General features: G+C 45.2%; 1 protein-coding gene across 5 annotated transcripts in view; it reads right to left on the bottom strand.

Moving 5' to 3' along the window:
• Positions 1 to 21644, bottom strand: part of CIT (citron rho-interacting serine/threonine kinase) — a 159550-nt gene that overhangs the window by 51036 nt on the left and 86870 nt on the right. For all 5 annotated transcript variants that reach the window (XM_049619259.1, XM_049619261.1, XM_049619262.1 and 2 more), the window contains exons 16-22: positions 21141 to 21281; positions 19215 to 19340; positions 15752 to 15847; positions 10742 to 10858; positions 9642 to 9751; positions 8460 to 8634; positions 4346 to 4543 (exon numbers count right to left, since the gene is read on the bottom strand). In XM_049619259.1, coding sequence (XP_049475216.1) covers positions 4346 to 4543; positions 8460 to 8634; positions 9642 to 9751; positions 10742 to 10858; positions 15752 to 15847; positions 19215 to 19340; positions 21141 to 21281 — 963 coding nt within the window. The remainder of the gene's footprint in view (positions 1 to 4345; positions 4544 to 8459; positions 8635 to 9641; positions 9752 to 10741; positions 10859 to 15751; positions 15848 to 19214; positions 19341 to 21140; positions 21282 to 21644) is intronic.

Below are 21644 nucleotides of genomic sequence, written 5' to 3'. Positions count from 1 at the left end.
AATGAAATATTTGAGTGTTAATTGGATATCAGGTGCTATGGGGAATAAATATTTACACTCTTCAAAGGACCCTGAAGAGCTTTTGTTTATGTGGGTTATATTTATCTATATTTATCACTTAAGAAATTAAAATGGAGATTTTTTTTCAAACATTTATTCTTTCTTTTAAAATAGCATTGCTTTTGCACCACCAATGCAAATGTTAACACACTGAAAAATGCCAAATGACATCTTAGTATTATTATGAAAATAGGGGCACCTGGGTGGCTTGGTCGGTTAAGCGTCCGACTTCGGCTTAGGTCATGATCTCACGGTCCGTGAGTTCGAGCCCCCTGTCGGGCTCTGTGCTGACAGCTCAGAGCCTGGAGCCTGTTTCAGATTCTGTGTCTCCCTCTCTCTCTGCTCCTTCCCTGTTCATGCTCTGTCTCTCTCTGTCTCAAAAATAAATAAACGTTAAAAAAAAAAAAAAAAGAAAATAATATGAACTTTGGGAACCCCAAGGGATCCTCTGACCCCACTTTGAGAACTGCTGACCTAAGGGTTGGGGGGCAATTAGGAAGAATGCACAGGCTACAGCCTAAAGACTAGAGAGGCACTCTTTTTTAGGAGTACTTAGGTCTTCACTGATTTAAAGAAAGTTACAAGAGGAAGAAAAAAAGAGAATTTAATGCAGTCTTGATGAGAGAAAAATTCCATGCAGAACTGGAGAAAGGAAACTAGTGTTTAGATGTCTGACCATCTTCTGGGGCCCATGGTCAGGATTCTAGAACACTCAGGCTTCCACACATGCCCCCAATTCTGTATCTTGCTTATCATGCCAGTGGCTTGCTTAATTAAATACAAGGATTGATATTTATGTAAAACAAATGAGAGTATGCAGACTCATGATTTTAACAAACCAAAGAGGATGACATTGGGATCCCATGATCACGCTATGCTGGATCACTCCTTTCATTAGTGCCTCTAGCTTTGGACTCTTGATTATGCAGCATTAGTCATTTAACCAAATCAGTAAAAGAACGTGAGGACAGGGACACGAGGTGTGCGTCGTGGAGTCAATGCTGATGTACACGGTGCCTACACCACGCCTTTCCCTGCATCCACATTCGGAATGGCACATCACATCACACATCTGTCTGCTCTAAAGTGTGCAAGAAACATGTCAAGGAACATCAAATTCTCTTCCTCAGATGAAGGGATGGGGTCTTAAATATCAAGTCGAGGTGGAAAATTCTCTCTTCCACCAAGAAGCATTGAAGCACCTTAAAAGCATGGCTTTTTGTTTAAATATGACTCTCCTGTTGGCCTCCACCTTGATTCATTCTCCACTTTTGATGGCCACTGAATCTCCAAGCAAACTCAATTGACAGGATGGCTAAAGTTGGAGTGGGTAGCAAGAAAACACGAAGGAGACCGACAGTCGCTTCCCAGTGGGCCCCAAAGCACTTCTGCAGTGGAGGGAGTCAACGGTACTGGGTTGCATCTAATCTGCTCCAGGGGCAGAAGCCAGAGTAACTGCTCCCTACCCTGGCCAGGAGATGGCTGCCTCTTAAAATTAAGCAACAATAGCCCATTTGACTATTCTCTTTTATTGGTAAAACAGCCTGCTATGAAGTTCGCAAATCTCCTAGACCATTTTAGGTCCAGCTGATTTAATTTGACTGATGCTTATGTGGGGGGCCCGAACTTGGGCCTGAACAATGAGACCGAGTCAGGGTACTGCATCTATGGCCATTTTCTCTTTCTTTCAGAAAATACATTCTTCAGAACAAATTCAACAAAGCCATTCAGGCAACAGCTGCATGGGGTCCATCACCACGTCCATGGGACATAATCGAAGGGAGGGGCAGGGGGAAGACCCATGGCCTCAAAACTGGACTGAGGCAAGTTGATATGGGGTTTGGATTCCTGCACAATAGGCTACAAACAGCTGTAAGGTATTTTTCCCTGCCATCACTTTGAAAAAAAGCCCTGTTTTCCAAGGCATCTTCATCTGCAAGGGTGGTAGAGCCCTAGTTTCTAGACTTAGGGAGGTTTGTTTCTTTATTTTTTTCATAAGATGCTCGGAGGCAGTGATCTCATCTGACTAAATTAAGTCGTGACTTGCTGCTGTGAAGGCTTCCAGCAGCCATTAGACACAGCACATTCCAACCAGCAGCAAGGCAGGATTTAAAGACTAATTTCCCCACAGATAAACAGCAGTGACACATGCTCTATTTTATACCCTCCTCCTTCTGAATGGGCAGGATAAGATGCCACCACCCTCCCTCCCAATCCCAACAGAGCAGTGAGATAAATGTGTCCTTCTCCTCCGCTCCAAAGTAAAAGGATTTGAGGAATTACAGGCCAATCCCCTGGGGAGAAAAGGCTAAAGACACAGCACTAGGCACATGGTGAGGATTCATTAAGTATGGATTAGATTACTGGTGTCTCCTCTATCTTTCAGAGCGTGGGTGGTTCATACAGGGGGGACAATATTAATATACAATGCATTCAATATAACCGTGGTAAGATTTTAGGTGCCTCCTGTAGCAGCTAAGAAATGCTATCTGGCTGTCTCCCTCCTCATCTACCCAGTTCCAGAAAGCACATAAGTCTTCTTGGCACACAGTCTTTTATATTCATTTCATTCCTACCTCCATATTTTTCTTATATAGACTTATTTTCTCTATGCCTTTTCTTTCTTATTTTATCTTGTTATACTGTTTTATATCTTCCCAAACTGCTCTGAATCCATTTTGAAACAAGGCAGAGTATAAATAAAAAGATATCGTGACTGTTTTGTTCGCCAAACCAAGTACTGAGGACACATAGCATATCACAGAATGAGTGTTCTCACGGGGACAATAGAAATTAAGGTTGCAATCAATATCTGAACTTGGTGAAAGTCCTGGAAAATCTGGGACGCACACGTACTTCCTATGCAGGAGTTAATCCGTATCCCCAGGATCCTGGAAACCCCCTTGCCCTAGACAGGTCTATAAGGAGCCTGGCACTGTCAGATCACGCTCCCAATTTGGTTCAGATAATGGGGTCCCCAAAGCCAACAACAGAAGGTAACTTCTAAGGATGAGATCGGTTTTTAAAAAGAAAAAGAAGTACACACATTACTTTCAAACAGGGTAAATCATAAGCAACAAATGTGCATGGCCATCTGTAGAAGTAACCCCACTCTAAGAGATGCTGAGATGTTCGCTGATGGAAATGGGGACAGCATCCAAGATGAATCAGAGTGAATAAGGTACCCACCGAGCTACCTTATTTTAGAAAACACTAAAACCCAATCAGCTGCATTGTGCCCTGCCCACGGAAGAGGGTACCCTGACCAGCAGGCATGACTGTGTCTGTGCACTTGGCAAGTACACTATGTTACTACCACCGATGTACTTGCTTGGCTGATACTAGCCATTAAACGCCTTCGGCTTTCTGTGCCGAGTCCAGGTCCACCAAGCGGCCCTTCCAGGAGAAATGAGGTTTTTGAGAAGACTTCTCTGAAGGGGGGAAAAAATGTGAAGATTAGCCACCCGGAGTATCCCAGGCAGCTCGGTGGTTCTTTTTTCCACTGGAAGTTGATACGCTGGCCTTTTATATGTAAGATTCTTGTCAGTTTTACCAGCCTGGGTCAGCCCCCATGAGAAGGATCAACTGTGGGAAATTGACCCAAAACGTCCTATTTTTAGACTTCCAGAAAGAACTAAGGTCTAAATCCAGCGTCACCCTCCCTTCTCCTCAAGTTCTACTTCCTAAGCACACTCTTCAGTTGAATAAACTAGTGTCTCACAATGAGCAGAGAGGCCAGGTCCCTCTTAGAGAAAGACTCTCATTCAGAAGAATCTTTTCCATCCAGAACATACGAGATGCGTACATAAGACTTGAAGCAGAATGTACAGCTTTAAAAAAAAAAAAAAGTAACACAAATGAGGTTAACCAATACAAAAATAGAAATGTGGTAGAAAGACTACGATAAGGTAGAAGATTTTTTTTTTTTTTTTTTTTTTTTTTTTTTAACGATTATTGAAACCTAAGTAGAAGACCCAGGAAAATGGACTTCGGCTCAAACTAAAATTTTAAATACAATGATGATTATTTTAAAAAGAGGGAAGACGTATAAATAGAAGAGGAACTTCTCAAGATACTAAGAAAAGGTCAGATGTTAACCAATTGATGCAGTATACCAATTCTCATGAGGGAGGAGCTTATGTAAGCCCGCTTTCTGCTCATTACATATCTCTAAGGGATTGCTTTTTCTCTCTTGGGATTTCTATGAGGGAGCAGGTCTCCTCAGCGCCATGCTCGTGCCGGCTGAGGCCTGGAGGAGCCTGAAGGTGCCCGTCCCCAGGCCTACCGTGAGCGCCTGGATCTCTTCTTCCGCCTCCGCCGTCGTCTCCTCCAGCTCGGTCTTGGCCTGGCGAAGCTGGCTCTCCAGGGCCGCCCGGGCCGCCTGCAGGGCCGTCAGCTGGGACTCGCGCTCTTGCAGGGAGAGTTGCAGCTCTGTGAGCTGACGCTTCAGCTCCAGTTTCTGCTCCTCGTGCTCTAGACTGACCTGAGAGGGGCGGAGAGAGAGACACACACACTCACGGTCAGTCGACCCTAACTACAGAGAACGCAACCGACTAGTCAAGCTAACTGACTGACCCTAACTAGCTGAGACGCAACTGGCCGTTCAACCTACACCTTGGTTGATTGATGTGGTCATGGATTCAAATTCTCAGCACTCAACTGAGAGGGAGGAAATGCCGTAAAATGGACCTGACTTCAGGAGTCTCAAAAATGACCAGAAGTAAGAACGTGTAAGAGAATGTCTATACGAAGCATCCCTTACTTCCAAATATTCAAAGGCTTGGGGAGGCTTCAGAAGAAAAAGCACACAGCAAGAGTCTCAAATGAAAAGTATGACAAATACTCTAATTAGAAAAGCATTTAAGGGGTGCTTGGGTGGCTCAGTCAGTTGAGCGCCCAACTTCTAATTTTGACTCAGGTCACGATCCCAGGGTTGTGGGATCGAGCCCTGCGTCGGGCTCCACGCTGAGCATGGAGCCTGCTTGAGATTCTCCCTCCCTTCCAATCTCTCTCTCTCTCTCTCTCTCTCTCTCATTCTCTCTCTCCCTGCCCCCCCCCCGCCCCTCTTCCCCACTCATGCTCTAAAATTTAAAAAAAATAATACAAAAAAAGCATTTAAAAGTAAATGACTATAAATAACACCATATTGGTAACAAGGACACCTTTACAATTGGGATAAAAATGAAACAACCAGAATTGAATTCTGTTCAACTCAATTGAATTGCTTCTGTTCAGTTCAATGAATTCCTGCTCTGATTCGTTCGCATTAGGTAACCCACATTAGGTCACATTGTGAGCTAATCATTCTTTCCTCCATCTGCCCATCTATCCTTCTATCTACTCAATGTTTCATTCATTCAAGAAGAGTTTACTCAGCAACTTCCACATAAAAAGGAATATGAAGAGGAAAGACAGTTTCTGCCTCTGAGTTGGAGGAGAAATGAAAACCAACTATTACCATATATGTGGTCAAGTGTAACGGTCAGAATATGTAGGGACGTCGTGGGCACACAGTGGAGAATAAAGAAGGTAACTCTGAGTGTACTTATTGAAGAATTTACAGGAGCCAAATGAGCAAACAGGAAAGAAAATTCCAAGCAGAAGAACCAAGACATCCAAAGGCATAAAGATGTGGGAGACCATGGCCTAATCTACTGACCTAACAAACACTGACAAGGTTGTCCTAGGGACCAGACCCTGTGTCAGACTTTGGGGACGTCAAGCAAATAAGAGGTGTCTGCTGCCCTCAGAAAGTTCACTGTCTAACTGGTTCTTCCAAGAGGTACACAACGTGACGATCTAGACAAAGAAGGCCAGGGGGACGCAAAGGAGATGTTCTATCCAGAGAAGGGTCCCTGGAAAAGGTGACACCCAAGTCCCTTAAGGATGAAGAGAAGGCTTATAAAAGATTAAGCCTACAGAGCCAACAAGATTTTGTGGTGCATTTGAGGTGGGGCAAGAGACACAGGACAGAGGGGAGTTGACAGTGACACCTGAGCTTCTGGGCAGGTGCTCTGCGCAGTGAGACCACTGTTACGCCAGAGAACACCAGGGAACATGAGAAGAGCCAGTCTGAGGAGAAAGGTAAGAAATTCGGTGTTGATGTGATGAACTTGGGCAGCGAGGGAGACATCCAGGTGGAGGTGTCTAACTAACCTCTACTGGGACAGTGGGTCAGAGACTCACGAGAAAGGTGTGGGCTGGTGATCTAGATCTGGGAGCCCTTAGCCAGTCAGTCAGCAGCAGCTGAAGCCAAGGCTGCGCTCTCCCGCTTGTGAAGATGGCGGCGAACTGATGGCAGTGAACTCGGGGCTCACCCGCAAGGTGCCAGGCACTCCTTTAGCTCATCTCATCCCGTGACAACCCAGAGAGGGAGGCACTGCTTACTATCACCTCCATTTGACACACGAGCACGCTGTGGCGCTGACACACTAAGTGGCTGAGCAAATGTCACATAGCTCAGCAATGGCGGGGCTGGCTTCGAACCCAGAAGTCTGCCTCAAGAGTCTGCTACTTGCTGTTTGTCTTATTAATATGCCAGCAGTCAGAGCAGGCAGTGACTCCACCGGCGGGCTGAAACATTCCCCAGAGACCACTTGGCAGAACCAAGGGAGGCAGGTGACAGCGAGTCATGTGGAGGTGGGTGAGCAGGACGCCATGCAAAGACAGGAGGAGTCCCCCCCCCCCCCGGGCCCTGCACCTTTGCCACTCCACACACTTCGCTAGGGAAGACCTCACACTGCACACACAGGGTCGGGGAGGCCCAGGGCCCTCTAAGGTGGAGAGGCCTCTGCCCCCAAACTCAGTAGCAGCAGGCAGCAGAGAAGGTGGACCAGCCTTGTCATGTTTAAAGCTAAGCTCCAGAACTCCCAGGGGGTGTGACAGCACTGAGCCTCCTATAAACATTCTAGGTTGCCCCACCTTCCTTGGGGGAGCTAGCTGGATCGATTCAAAAGGAAAAAAAAAAAAAAAAAAAACAGATTCAAGGGAAAAGAAAAAAGCAACTCGTTTTTCCTGGGGCATTTTAATTGTCCAGATGAGCGACAGAGGCAGGACAGGTGCCGCAGTAAGAGAGACATTTGTGGAAAGGGAAGGCAAGACAGCCAGTGTTCCCACGCTCAAAGAAATCGGAGTTATTTACACTCACACTCTTAAGGCTGACACCACAGGGAAATGTTGTTAAACTTACTGAACAGTAAAAATATAGCCTGGATAATAAAACTTAAACCACCATCCAAGGCTTCCGGACAACCCAGAACCACCATTCTGGAAGTGTCAGAATCACCTGGAGACTGCTAAAAATGCAAATCCCAGCTCCCCCTGTCCCCCCACATCCTATTTCATTCAAAAAAAGCTAAGAGACCCAGGAATCTGCATTTCAAAAGACACACCAGATGATCCTAAAGGACCCATGTACACCTGGACCACCCTTGAAAAACACGAGACAATGCATTTTTTTTTTCCTGTCCTTTGGGGGACTGGCCTCATTTTCACGCTGCAGTACAAAAAAAACCCATGAGTATTCCCCAAGGTTAGTCCTCAGACCTCTGTCTGCTTAACAGCCTTTTCCTTGAGAGAGACCATCTGCTCCTTGAAGAATTCCATCACAACTACCCAAGACCTACGAGGCTCCGGGAACTGTGTCTCCTCTCCCAGCTGGGATGTCCTACTCCCGACGACCCCTCTCCTGCACTCCTCTGTCCAACCAGCCAACCCTGCCTGCGAGCCGACAGCCCCCAAGACCAGAGATGGGGTCTGTCTTATCACCACTGCTGGCACATAGCAAGGCATTTAACAAATACACAGTGAGTACTGTTCCACATGTAACTTCACAGCCTCAATCACCCTCAATGTGTCTACAACCAAATGTGTTGTATTTTCCTCCCCAAAACTTGGCTATGTTTCCCAGCTTCCTTATATCTCTGAAGTGAACCACCTTCCATCAAACCTAAGATTTAGATTTGTCTTTTCATCTTCCGCTGTCACTAGGAGACCGCTCCACTGTCATGAAGCCACCCTACGTACCCGAGTGCTAAACTCCCAAGCATGGACTCAGTCAAATACATGACCCTCGTGACCCTTGCTAAATCAGGATAAGGGAGGAATCACTCTGCCCTCCCGGCTCCAGTTTGAAAAACACACCCGTTTACATCATCCTCATGTGACCCTAGCGGGAAGATCCATTATCATGGCCATCTGACAGATGAGAGACCTGAAGCGCAGAGAGAACCAGGCTACCCAAGGTTACAAAACTCACAAGTGCAAGTGGGACTCTAACCCAGATCGGGGACGCATGACACCTCTCGTGTATATACTGACTGACGGACGCTTGACACCTGGCTGGGTTTGGAGCCCCACCCCCCAGCGAATCCTCCTGGGGGAGGGCCCCTCGCTCTCACCTCCCTCAGCCTCGTCTCCAGCTCCAGCAGCCGGTTCTTGTCGCTGTGGTCTTGGTGGCTGATTTTCTCCAGCTGCTCCTCCAGCTTTCGGTTCTGGGCCTCCAGTTTCCCTGCCTGTGTCTCCAGGTAGAACTTCTGCTGCCTGAGTTCTGAAATCATCTCTTCCTGGGCCTTCCTGGTGGGGGTGGTGGGAGAAGCCAAGCAAAATCACAGTCTTGTTAGAGGTGAGCACGTTCGCTCAGAAGGGGCACACAGAAACAGAGAGCAGCACGTCTCTGTAAGTGGGCATGGATGGTCATTGCCAGGTTAGCTTGGTCTGGACTCAGCCTCGTGTGCATGATCCCAGTTTGGGGGGCTGGGGCCCATTCGGTCCTCACTGTTCAGAGGCCCTCATCTATTGGCTACAGGAAGGTCCCAGGGGATGCAAGGGACACTAACATTTCCCTCCTATGGTAGACTTTTTTTTTTTGAGTCTGTCTAGGAGCAGAAAGGGGCCACTTTAGAGTACAAGACTGCCCCAAAACTCATGAAGGCAGGCCCTGGGGAAGAAAGAGCGATGAGGAGAAGGAAGGTACTCCTTCCGCTTGTCCACAGGCCTTGCTCACCTCCCCACCAGACTGCTCACAAGTATCAGAACCTAGAATGACTTAAAGACCCAAAAGCGGCCTACTAAGCCGGTTTAGGTGAAAATGGGAATGTTTTAGATCTCTCAAGAGACGTATCTAAGAGGGGAACAAAGTCCCGGAGATGCTAATTCTTTGGGGGAGAAGATTAAAATCAAAGTTCTCCTAGAACACGGGGAATCCTTACAAACCTCATGCCCCCGGGCCTGACTTACCAGCGGGACGGATGGCCCAACCAGGCTAATCATGGGAGGCAAGTCTGGGGAACAAGGACCACAGCTTTCCAAAAGCCACCTATTAATAGCCCTCATTAGAGAGAGCAAAGCACTCTGAAATCTGTTGGCAATTTGAAGTATTTAAGAAAACCCAGCTCCAAAGAAAGGGCATGGCAGAATGACATGTAAAAGAAGGCAAAGTTACACAAGTATAACCAGGTCTGGGACAAACTACAGAAGTAATTAAATCTGCTCTGGCTTCATCAGACAGAAGAATGAAGTTTATGCCCCAGGAGAGAAGACCAATGTGTCATCATGCACGCAGGTAGAATGTGAATACTTACATGTTCCTCTGGGTAAAAAGACTGCTGTTTGCTGCAAGTTTATTGGCTTCTGAGAGTTCCACAATCCTCTGTTCCAGGGATCTGATCTTGGAATCCATAGCATTGATCATCTGAAACACAGGGCGGCCTTTGAAACCTCACACACAGACAGTTCTACCAGAATGAGATTAACTCAGGCCGTGGGGCCGGGTAAAAGGCTCCTCTGAAATGTAGGCGATCTGACCAGAGGTAACAAGGGAGGTGACTGGACTGTACCCTGAGGGTCACAGGTCTTACTGCCCAGACAATGGCACTCAGTTTTCTCCAACAGAGATGACACATCCCCACACTACCCAAGCCGCCTGCATTAAAACCACATAGAAGGACCAACTTAGGAACCCGTCATTCTGTGAAGAAGCAGGCCTCATTAAACCGTGTGTCATCTGCATGGGCCCTGGGCCTGCCAGAGCCTCTAACTTGAACCTGCAAACTCATGTTTCTCATCGCCCATGGGGCTGTCGTTTTCTAAGCGATCCCTCCATACCCGGCCACCGTTGCCTAGATACTCTACATCAAAGTTTTGCCAACTTAATAAATCATAAGAATCAGGAAGGAGGAGGGGAAGGTGCTGGTTAAAAATACAACTTCCCAGGACCCTCCCTTAGAGACTCTGATGTGACAAGTCCCTGTGGGGTCTGAGGTCGCAGGTGGATTAACAAGCACCACAGGTGAACCTGAGGAGTGGAAGGTTTCTAAAACCCACGCCTACACGGGTTAGGAAGGAAAGGAGTGAATGCGCGTAGGAAGGAGGCACTTAAGGATGACCTAGGGCCACTGGGCGGTTTGTCAGGTGGCCTTGTGAAGGACAACGCTAATCATAGACCAGCGTGAGTCCTTCAAGAAGAGTATGAAAGGCAAAATTGGCCACCCTGAGCCACCACCCCTACTGCTTTTAGGAGAGGAAGGAGCTGCAGAGAACCTTCTGTGGGCAAGGAACTCCACAGGATTAAGCAGGAAGAATAATTCACCAGCTGGAACGGACTCCCCTTGCGTGTGTGTGATTCCAGGCATGTTTCAAAAACCCTCCTTTGAAAACTGGCTTTGTGATTCCTTATACCTACCGCCTTCTGCTCACTGAGAATTTTGCCCTTCTCGTGGGCCTCCTCTTCGTGTCTCTGCATCAGATTCTCCAGAGTCTCTTTATCGGCCAGGTCTTTCTTTATCTGGTTGTCCAACACCTATGAGAAACAAAAGAAATCAGTGTCCTGAGTAGCAAAGTTGAACAGGGTAGACTAACCAGGGGCACTCGGGAAAAGAAAGAGGAGGAATGAAGAGGCCAAGAAAGTTCTGGGGCAAAGAGGGAGACTAGGAGTTTGCTTATGAGCTAGGACGAGGGTAAGAAGTCAGATATGACCATCAAATGGCAAGTAATAGCAGACTTGAGCTAAGAACTTATTTTAAAATCAGCAGCCAGTGGTGCCTGGGTGGCTCAGTCAGTTGACAGCCCGACTTTGGCTCAGGCCATGATCTCGCGCTTCGTGGGTTCGAGCCCCGCATGGGACTCTGTGCTGACAGCTCAGAGCCTGGAACCTGCTTTGGATTCTGTGCCTCCCTCTCTCTCTGCCCCTCCCCTGCTTGTGCTCTGTCTCTCTCTCAAAAATAAATAAACATTACAAAAAAAATAAATAAAATCAGCAGCCAAAAAGACTCAAAAGAGGTATATCCTCAGTGGAAGGAGACTCCAAAATGAGAGAAAAAAGCTCTCTCCCCAGAGTTTACAATCTGCAGATATTACCTCAGGACAACTCTATCGTAGTCAATGCACCAGTTTTCAGAACACTGCCTGCTCTTAATCTGTGCAGATTTAATCTAGATATCTCCAAGGCTGTGTACGGAAGGATACAAAGCTGAAAGCCGAGGGCGTCCATGTGACCAAGGCTGATGTTCAGAAAGAGACGCAGACAGGAGGATTCTGCCCACCGATAAAGTAGGTGGAGAGTCAATAGTTTGAAAAGACAACATAAAAGAGAGAGAGGAAAAAAAAAGCCTCTTTCCTCCGTTCTTTCCTCTGATCCAGCTGGGAGTTGGTGGGGGGGAAGGCACTGGAAAGAGAAACCTTTTCTCAGGGGAAGAGAAATCATGTGTTCTCAGGGCCGAGAACGCCACTGCAAGCACCTACTGTTCCCAAGAGGAAAAAATAAAACAGTAATGGTGTCACCATCTACCAGCTTGATCTAATGTTCCGCGAGGCACACACAGCCCGACCAGTTGCCAAAACAACGAGTGAGAAAGAAAGGAGAAAAAGGAAGACGACGTCACATAACTTGCCCGAGCCTTTGACCACTGCCCTGTATTTCTCAACAGAGAATCCACTCTGCCTTTTCTGAATGACACCAACTGCTTCTGATATTGGGAAGAAGCTGAAAGAATTGGGGTCACAGAGGGGATTAAAATCGGCCTTTCCCACAATGTCTATTGTGAAGGGACCTTCGTAGCTCATGGGATGTCGTCCCTAAAAAGAGCCAGTCAGCAGGGAGGGGGTTCGCATGATACAGAAAGGAAAGAACAGATTTCAAAGAGGGCTTTAAACTAGAACCGACTGATGAAAAAAATAGAATGAGAGTTTGTGGAGAAGAACAAAAGGTGGAGGACAGGTCAAGGGAGGAGGGGAGCAGCTCAACAGGATAAGTGGCCCGTTCTCTAGGATGGCGGGGTGTGATTCTAAAATTACGAACAAGAAAAGGACAGAATCTAGGGTATGATCAGAATTATGACTAAAATGGCCTTAGAGAGGCTGGAAACAGGAAGCACAAAGCAGAGCAGGCTAAAAAGAAATGGTTTCATAAAGATTCCCAGTAGGGAAGACAGAAGAAAACAAGTCTTTCCATAACATTCCCCAGGATCCATCAAACAAAGTTCTTCCCATCTAGAAGGCTGTGGAGACCACACAGTATCTGGACCAGGTATGCTCCTGCTTATCAGGTGCTAAAGCAACGAAGCACATTTGCAGGATGACTCTGCTCAGAATAAAACCTCAGCTCTGCACCGTGATGGATACCAATGAGAGGTATAGAGGAACAGGCCTCGATCAAGAATTCACGCACCTCGGCTCTGATAGGGTTAAACTGGCAGAAGGAACAAGAGGAAAGATGCATGGGGGGGGGAAGCAAGGAACTTGAAATAGGAGAACCACTGTAGACATTTATAGCAATTTAAGACAGAACATGGCTTTTGGACAGGAAGGTCAATATACTCACCCAAATTACAGAATTAATTTTTTTTACATGTATTTATTTGAGAGGGAGAGAACGTGTGCATGTGCAGGCAGGGGTGGGACAGAGAGAGTTGAGAGAAAGAGAGAGAGAGAGAATCTCAAGCAGACTCCACATTTAGCACAGAGCCCGATGTGGGGCTCGAACCCACAAACCGTGAGATCATGACCTGAGCCAATATCAGGAGTCAGACACTTAACCGACTGAGCCACCCAGGCGGCCCCAGAATGAATTTTAAGAATGGTTATTTTCATCGTGCACAGGTGCTAGTGGACTACATTCTCACAATTTTCTGGAAGTTGGTTTATTCCAAAGGTAAAAGTTGGGAAGCCTGTAAGAACGCAAACCAAAAGGACTGGTATATAAAGTTTAAAATACACTGAGTAGGGGGTCATACTACAACACATTGAGGTCACTTCTGGGTTAATTTTCTGTATTAAAAAAATTTTTTTTTAATGTTTGTTTATTTTCGAGAGGGAGAGAGACAGAGCATGAGCAGAGGAGGGGCAGATAGAGGGGGAGACACAGAATCCGAAGCAGGCTCCAAGCTCCGACTGTCAGCACAGAGCCTGACGCAAGGCTCAAACTCACAGACCACGAGTTCATGACCTGAGCCGAAGTCGGATGCTTAACCGACTAAGCTACCCAGGCACCCCTCTGTATTTTTTTTTTTTAATTAAAAATAACCAAAAGTAACACCAGGGGTAAAAACAAAAACAAAAACAAAAACAAAAACAAAAACAAAAAAAAGGGGGGGACAGGGGGATGACCAGGGTGGTGACGATGCTGATACTGCGTGGGCATGTACATGTTTGGTTCTCCAAAAAAGGAACAGAAAAGACCAACCGAATCAATAACAGGATCATCAAAAAATTAAAAGCCTCCTTTAATTGTCTGATTTGGAAGCAGAAGAGGCAATATTTGAGATGTAATGACCAAGGTCTGATTCTCAGGAACACAAAAACTGAGTTAAAGACTTTGTCCAAAAACATAATGAAAATGTGATGTGCTTTTAAAAGGAAACAGATAAGCTCGCGTTTTTTCTGATCAGCGAATTAATAATTGAATTGAAATAATAATTTCAACAATTGAAATAATAACTGAATTTAACAGCTCTTCTATGGAAAATGATTTAAAATACTAGATAAAATACAGAAAACATTTTCCCAAAAGTTGGCAAGAGAGTAAGAAACTAGATACTAAAATCCTAAGTGAAAGCAGAAACCTGGAGAGTTAAGAAGGACACAAGCTGTTTTTAACTTGAGGCATTTGCTGAACCAAATAAACTCGAGCTTCATTTTTAATAGCTTCAAAGAGTAAGAAGATAGAGAAATCTGAGCCCAGAACCACTCCCAAAGGGGGCACACATCTGCGTTCAAAGTCTCAAAGAATTCTCATTAATAATTTTCAAAGGAAAATGAGCAGCTGACCAAGCACACAAGAAGACAGGCACCATGAGAAACAACGAAGAAAAACAGTGGAGCAGAAACAGACCTTCAGACAGAACAGATATTGGAATTATCAGATAAAGAACATAAAAAACTATGCTAATGTGTTTAAAGAAACAGAAGACAAGCTTTAAAATGAATGTAGGGAATAGAAAATTATTGTCTTAAATAATCTAGTAAACTTGCAAAAGAGCCAAATAAAAGGTTTAGAAACCAAAAATACAGTAACTGAAATGTAAAACTCACTGGTAGGTTTAACAGCAGATTTGACAGGTAAGAATTAGTAAACTAGAAAATCAGCCAGAACTTACCCACAATGTGCACCAAAAGAGAAAGAAATGGAAAAATATGAAAAAAGTTAGAGGTGATGCCTACTCAAATTCTCAAAAAGGAAGAAGGAAGGAGAAGAGACAATATGGGAGATATAGTGACCAGTGATTTTCCAGAATTGATAAAAGATAGGGGCACCTGGATGGCTCAGTCAGTTAAGCATCCAACTCCGGCTCGGGTCATGATCTCACGGTTCATGTGTTCAAGCCCTGGGTCCGGCTCTGTGCTGACAGCTCAACGCCTGGAGCCTGCTTCAGATTCTGTGTCTCCCTGTCTCTTTCTGTCCCTCCGCCACTTGCACTCTGCCTCTGTCTCTCTCTCAAAACTAAACATTAAAAAAATTTTGTTAAATTTAAAAGATACCAATATATTTAAAAGTCCTGTTTATCTCAAGCAAGATAAATAATAAATCTGCATTTAGATGCATCACACCAAAAACTTTAGAAAACAAAAGACAGAGCAAAATTTTAAAACCAGCCAAAGAAAAAAGATCAACACTTTCAAAGTAAGCAACAGTTAGACTGACAGCTGACTTCTCATTAGCAATAATAGAAGCCAAAAGTCGATGGGATGTTATTTTCAAAGGATGTTCTAAGAAATCACTGCCAACGCAGAATTCTGTCCCCAGTCAAAACACCTTTCAAGAATGAGGATGATACAAAGATTCTTTCAGACACACAGAACAGAGAACTTGTCACCAGCAGGTCTTCACTCAAGAAAGTCATCTGGGATATACTTTAAACAAAAGGAAAAGGATCAGGTCTGAGATGCCGGAAGGAAATTAAAAGCAAAGAATGGTGAGTCTGTGGCTAAATCTAAATTACCATGGACCAAATGACAGTGGGGTGAAAATATGTTAAAGACAGAACTGAGACTAATAACAAATTTTTTTAAAAAATTGTTTTTGAACATTGCATATCAAGACCCCCACATGGGTAACACCCCGAAACCACCCACCATGGCCTGAGGACAGCATTCACCCCAAACAGTCCTCTAGTCTAGCAAGAAGTGACCCAAAGTGCCCAGGAAGCTATGTCGTGCCACAGGAAGAATGCTGGGGGAGATCAGAAAGTGTCTTTACTTTAATTTTTTCTTCGTAGTGCTGTTCTTTCTGTTTCAGGTGCACCTCTAGGTGCTGGGCTGAGACCTGGGCCTCGCGGTGCTTCTCCTCCAGCTCCTGGACACAAAAGAACAGGCGGTCAGGTGTGCAAAGGGGAAGACATAGCTCTTGTGTGTAGACATTCACAGGAAACATGACTCTGGCACCGGTACCACAAGCAACAGGCACGTGTTCCTTCGTTACTAGCCCTAAGGCTCTTGGGAAGGAAACCACCACCCATCCTTGGCCCTGGGTTTTCCAGGTCCAAGTAATCATACACATACACACATAGCTGGTGGGCTGGGATCAGAACTCTGTCAGTGTGACAGGTCAGACAAACAAAGGCAGCTCTTCACCTGTGCACAGAGAAATGACAGTCACAAGGCAACATTTGAGAGTTTAGTGCAGCACAAAGCCCCTGACCACTGTCTTGAGCCTCAGGCCATTTTCACTGTCCCTTAAATGAGAAAAGTATCTTTAATTTCTTTTAACTTCCAAATTGCATTTTTATGATAAAAAATATTTTATATTTTCCTGATTATCAACATGACTGCTCAAGAGCCCTAGCTGTGAAGAAAACTAATGTTACAGTTCAAACACTTGGAAGTTGGAATGATTTTTTTTTCTTTTTTTTAACTGGCGTGTGGAGAATGTGACTGTCTGGGGACATTCACATCATATCACGTTTATAGGATACAGAGCTAATGGAAACAGTAGAACATAAAATACACTGATAATAATGACGTAAATATGTATGCATATATATTAAAGATGGGAAGAGAATTTGGAGGAATATGAATAGTTTGGATTCAATGTTCCCTTCATTCTAAGATTTCTGCTTTTAAACAAAATTGTAATTCATTTGGAAATTATACCAATTCATTTGCTAATGTATCATAAACTGATTCTTACAAAAGGTGGCATTCAATCCACTGAAACACTCTGTAAACTGCAGATATCTGCATCTACATTAATTCTTGTGAATCTGGACCCATTAGTTAATTACTAATATCAAAAGTTATCACTCCAAGTTTTCATCTCTTCACATTGTTTTGAAATTTTTCCTTGAAGTGGAAGTAATTATGAGCATTCTGAAGAATGAGGAAATTATACAGGATGTGCCCATAAAATGGGGAAAAAATACTTTCAGATTCACATGCACATAAAATGTTACTGATTAAGCTTTTGAAATTCTAAAGTCTACAGCACTGACTTTGCTTCGGGGGCCAGTAAAGTGTTCAATTTTAAGAGCAGGTGCACAAGATCTATTGCAATGTAACAGATGTGATCTTGAAAAGTTGAATGTAAACAGGATTTTAATTAATAAAAACATACTTTAAGGGCTTTATGTGCACTAAAGGATCTCCTGCAATGACTTCTTCCATTTAAGCAAAAGATTTTGCTGTCATGAGAACCCCAATTACCTGTTGTGAAAAGTCTTATGAGAATAGCAAATATTTTAAAGCAATTGACATTTGGGGATCTGTTTCCAAGCACCATCATTATATAACAGTATTAAGGACCTCCTTTGCCCGTGTCCTGGATATTTCACAGCCTGTCAGCACATGGTTCTTGAGCAACAGGCACTTTCCGATAAATGAAGGCACAACCACAAAGGTGCTTGGGCAGTTGGCAAGATACCCTTGAACAAAGAAATCTGTTTTGCTCTTTCTTTATGTTAGGAATCACTTGATAATCATCTTTTCTTAGTTTCAGTCCTCCTAAGACAGCACAGGAACGGAAAGCAGAATCTAAAAATAGGTCAAATGCTCAGATACCTGAACCTGAGAACTTTTAACACCCAGTTCCTGATCTATGTATGAATGGCAGTTTACAACACAGAATCCAAAAGTCCAGAGAAGTCTATGCTCCTACATTTTAATTGCAAGTGAATCTTTGGAAAAGTAGATATCCTAAATCTGATTTCTTGGTGGTTTGGCATTTTTTGTTGTTGTTGTCATTTTTTTAAAATGTTAACTTTGCTTATATGTATAAGATCAGACTCTTCGGTCCTGCTATGCAAACACTGTTGTTCGCTGCTACATTTCCAGCTCCTAGAACAGTGCTTGGCACATAGTAGAAGCTCATTAAATATTTGTTGAATGAATGAATGAACACATCGCCATTAAACAGAGAAACACTTTGCAACCACAAGAGACTTAACCACTTTGTTTGCACCAAGCAAGGGATAGAGTGGTGGGATCTTGGTGGGATCTAATTTTACTCACGATAAAATTCACACACTTGACAATCGCCAAGAGAAACTCTGATGAGGGAACAAGAGAACAGAAAGGGCAGACTAACGGTCACATTTGCCTCTGTGTGCAGACGTATATACGAAGACTGTGTGTCAAAGCAAAACAATTTAACCAATCTCTCTTTCACCTGTTTGCTCAAGAGCATCCGTATCTTCGTGCATATATGCAAACATAGACAGGCAAAGTTTTGAAGGGCTTGGGGGTAGTTTTGGTATTAAGGGCAGGCCTGTAAGTTGGCCATTCTTGAGTTCATTTGGCTGCAGGTGACTCAATTCCCAGAAGTGATGCAGAGATGACAGAGAGAGGTGCAGGGCCCTGCTCACCGCCTCGCCTCCTTATGGCAGAAAGGAACAGTCACCCACCCCAGAGGGTCCCCTAGGGGCAGGGGGAAGGGACCATGAACAGACTCCATGTCATCACTAAGACTCCCAAACGGGGCACACATTCCTGGCTTGGGGACTGAGATCCAAGGACAGTCCTTTCAAAAAGTTCACCTGCCTGGGACAAAACTTCAACACATCTGCAAGTACTCCCAGAGCCAGGCTTCCTTGATGAAGTTAATCTGGTCACCAGAGCCGAAAACAGAATCATGATGATTTACAAACCTAAAAAAAGACCTGCTACATCTAAGGAAATTAAGGAGGGGGGCGGGGAACAATCCTAATAACGGAATGTGGCAGAGAGAGTGAGTGGGTGAACACAGATCTATGACAAATACTACTCTGAGAAAAACAACCCTGCGTGACTAATTTCTTTCTTCTCCAAAAGCAAAAACCTGGGCTTTGGTCTTAAAGGTCTAAATCCCTGCTGTTTTTGTTTTTTTTTTTAAGTTGGCCTCGCAAAGTTAACAGCCATACAAAACTCTGCTGATGGTGGTACGTAAATGCTCCCGTAAAAACGTTTAACGGAAATGACAGAGGATGCGCGTTCGTGTTTTTAAAATGTCAGGCAGTAGCAAACAGAGCAGAAAAGTAATAATTACGGATCTGTTACCGGTGCTGAAACGTCCGACATTTCGTTATTCGTGCTATCCTAGGAATGTGGCAGACACTGAAACCACTTCTCTCCATTCGCCTACTCGGAGATACCTCCCCTGTTGACGGCAGACCGTTCTTCTTTTCACCCCCTTCCCTCTGCAACCTCTAACCTGTTGGTCTTTTAACTTTTCAGCTTTTGTTCCTGCTCACCAGAATTTTATCAGCCATCTGCTGGATCTGTTGGGATTTTGTCTGGATGTCATCCTTCAGTCTGTTTTCTCTACGCTCCATGGTCTCTAGCCTCTTTACCTTGTTCTCCAGAGAATGGCGGCGTTCCTGTAGATCATGAATCAATCAGAGAGTTTTAATGGAGTAACCGCTATGGGCATAGCGCCTGCACCGAGGGAGAGCGGCCTCGAGAAGCATACGCGCAAGGCAGGAAGAGAAGTCTCGGGCATCCGAAGCAACAGTGAGAAAAAATAAGATTTCTAGAATCCAAGTACTCGGTTGTGTGGGTTACAAGAGTGCATTCATTCATTCAAATATTTACCAAGCACCTACTATCTGCAAAGTATCACACTAGGCATCACGGAAAATACGGAGGCGAAGCCGACATAATTCCTGCCCTTGGAAAAGATAAGACAAACACAAAGAAACATAATATAGGTTAAGACGGGGAAGGGCCATACAGAAAATAGGTACAGAGTGCTGTGGGAGGCTGCAGGCAGGAGAGAGGCCTTTTCACCGAAAGCTGAAGGGAGAAGTCACAGAGATGTGAGCTTTGGAGGGCGGAGGGTGGGAGGTGAGGGTGGAAGGCCCTTCGGATGAAGGCAGATGCATTAGCAGAAATACGGAGGGGTAGGCAGCCAGTTTAGGCCGAGGCGAAGCCTCCCATGGCTCAGCATAAGATGCTTTAGGGAACAGAGTAGCAGAAAAACTGAAAGGGGGCACTTGTGAGTCAAATGGTTCAGAGTCTCATGTACCAAGCTGAGGGGTGCACGCAGGGCATAGAGAAGCTCTAAAAGCTTTGGGATGGGGCAGGGGGTGCTGATGAGCCTTGTGTTGAGGCCCATGAGCCTTATATCATATGAGCCAGCTGGGGGGAAGGGAAGACGGGGAGCGGAGGGCCAAGAAATTACTTAGTGTGCTCATCTAAGGGAAAGAAGGCCTGGACCATGAGGAGGCCCACAGAAACGGCAAGCAGGGGTGAAGGGGAGGTGCGGGGGGAGACAGCGTGGCTGGATTTATAGGACTGAGTGGCTCACTGAATGGCAGGGGAGCAAGGAGAAGTCAACGATGTCAAAGTTGCAAGCCAGGGGGTGACCAGATAAATGACAGTGGCCCTGGCTGGCATGAGGAGATTAAGAAGGGAGCCCCACTCGTGGGGGAAGATACTGAGTTCATTCTAGAGTTGATGCACCAGCCGGCACCGAGGCAGGGAAAGCAGAGGGCCCAGCAACAGGGTGGGGGGATGGTTAAATCAACTCCGATCTGTTCTGTGGAACCATCACCGAGGCGGCGGCGGCGGCGGGGAGGCAGAGTGAAGGGCAAGTGTTACTTTTTATTCTATATTCTTCAGTACTGTTCAAATTTTTTACAACAAGATGATACTCATGTGTTCCCTGTATAATTATTTCAAAGATTTCAACAACAACAACAACAACAACAAAGAATTCGAGGGAGAGAAGAGGCCCAAAATCTAGGCCTGGGGGCCATCGACACACGGGTAACAGGTGAAGCCTTGAAAAATAATGTCATTAACACCATGGGGAAGAGGCAAGGAAAAACAAGGGTGCAGAGGGAAAAAAACTCAGGATGGAATTACACTTCATCTACTGAACATAAATCCTCGCAGCATAGTGAGGTCCGAGGAAAACAGAAAGGCAAAGCTTTTAGCAGAACATCTTTCTACCTGAAGCTGCTGTGACCCATCTCTTTTTCCCTTTTGGGGAAAACATTGCCACTCCTCTCAGGCTTCAAAGGATTTGCAGAAGGGAAAGTGGTTTGGTCAGACATAAGCGAGAGGTGGTTCTGCAGTGTCTTTCCCTCCGCACGGCCCAAAGCTGGTCAGCAGCTCACAGGCGGCCACACCGGGACCCAGGCTCAGTCCACCGCGGGCTGAGGTCCCCTGCTCACCTCGGCCTCCACCAGCTTCTTTTTTATGCCTTCAGAGGAGTCCTCACGGTTCTGCAGCTTCTCCAGCTCACGCTCGGCTCGCTCCTTTGCCTGGCGGATATTCTGCAGCAGCTCAGTGGCCTCTGTGCTGGCTTTTACAGCCTGCCCGGAGAGGAGGGACAGGAGACAGATGGCCAGATTTACTCACACGAAAAGATGGTGACAATCTCCTCAACAAGAAAAGTCAGGTAATACGAAGTATATATGTATCATATCCATTTTCAAAACCTGTAAACATTCACTTGATTCTGTATTTTTGTCTATGTCCAAGCGCACTTATATATATTTTGAACATCAGTGGATTTGGAATGCATCTTACAGTTAAAATGGACAGCAATTTTTCCTTCTTGGGGTGCGCAGATAAAGGTGTATCTGATGATCATTAGTACCTTAGCTTCAGTGCAACGTAGTAAATGTAAACAAAAAGGGTCTAGTGGACTTATCTGCCCAGGTGTTAATGCCTCA

Source organism: Panthera uncia, assembly GCF_023721935.1.
Source record: "Panthera uncia isolate 11264 chromosome D3 unlocalized genomic scaffold, Puncia_PCG_1.0 HiC_scaffold_8, whole genome shotgun sequence".
NCBI classification, from domain to species: Eukaryota; Metazoa; Chordata; class Mammalia; order Carnivora; family Felidae; genus Panthera; species Panthera uncia.
The sequence above is the reverse complement of the archived record's forward strand: the minus strand, read 5'-3'. Positions and strand labels throughout refer to the sequence as shown.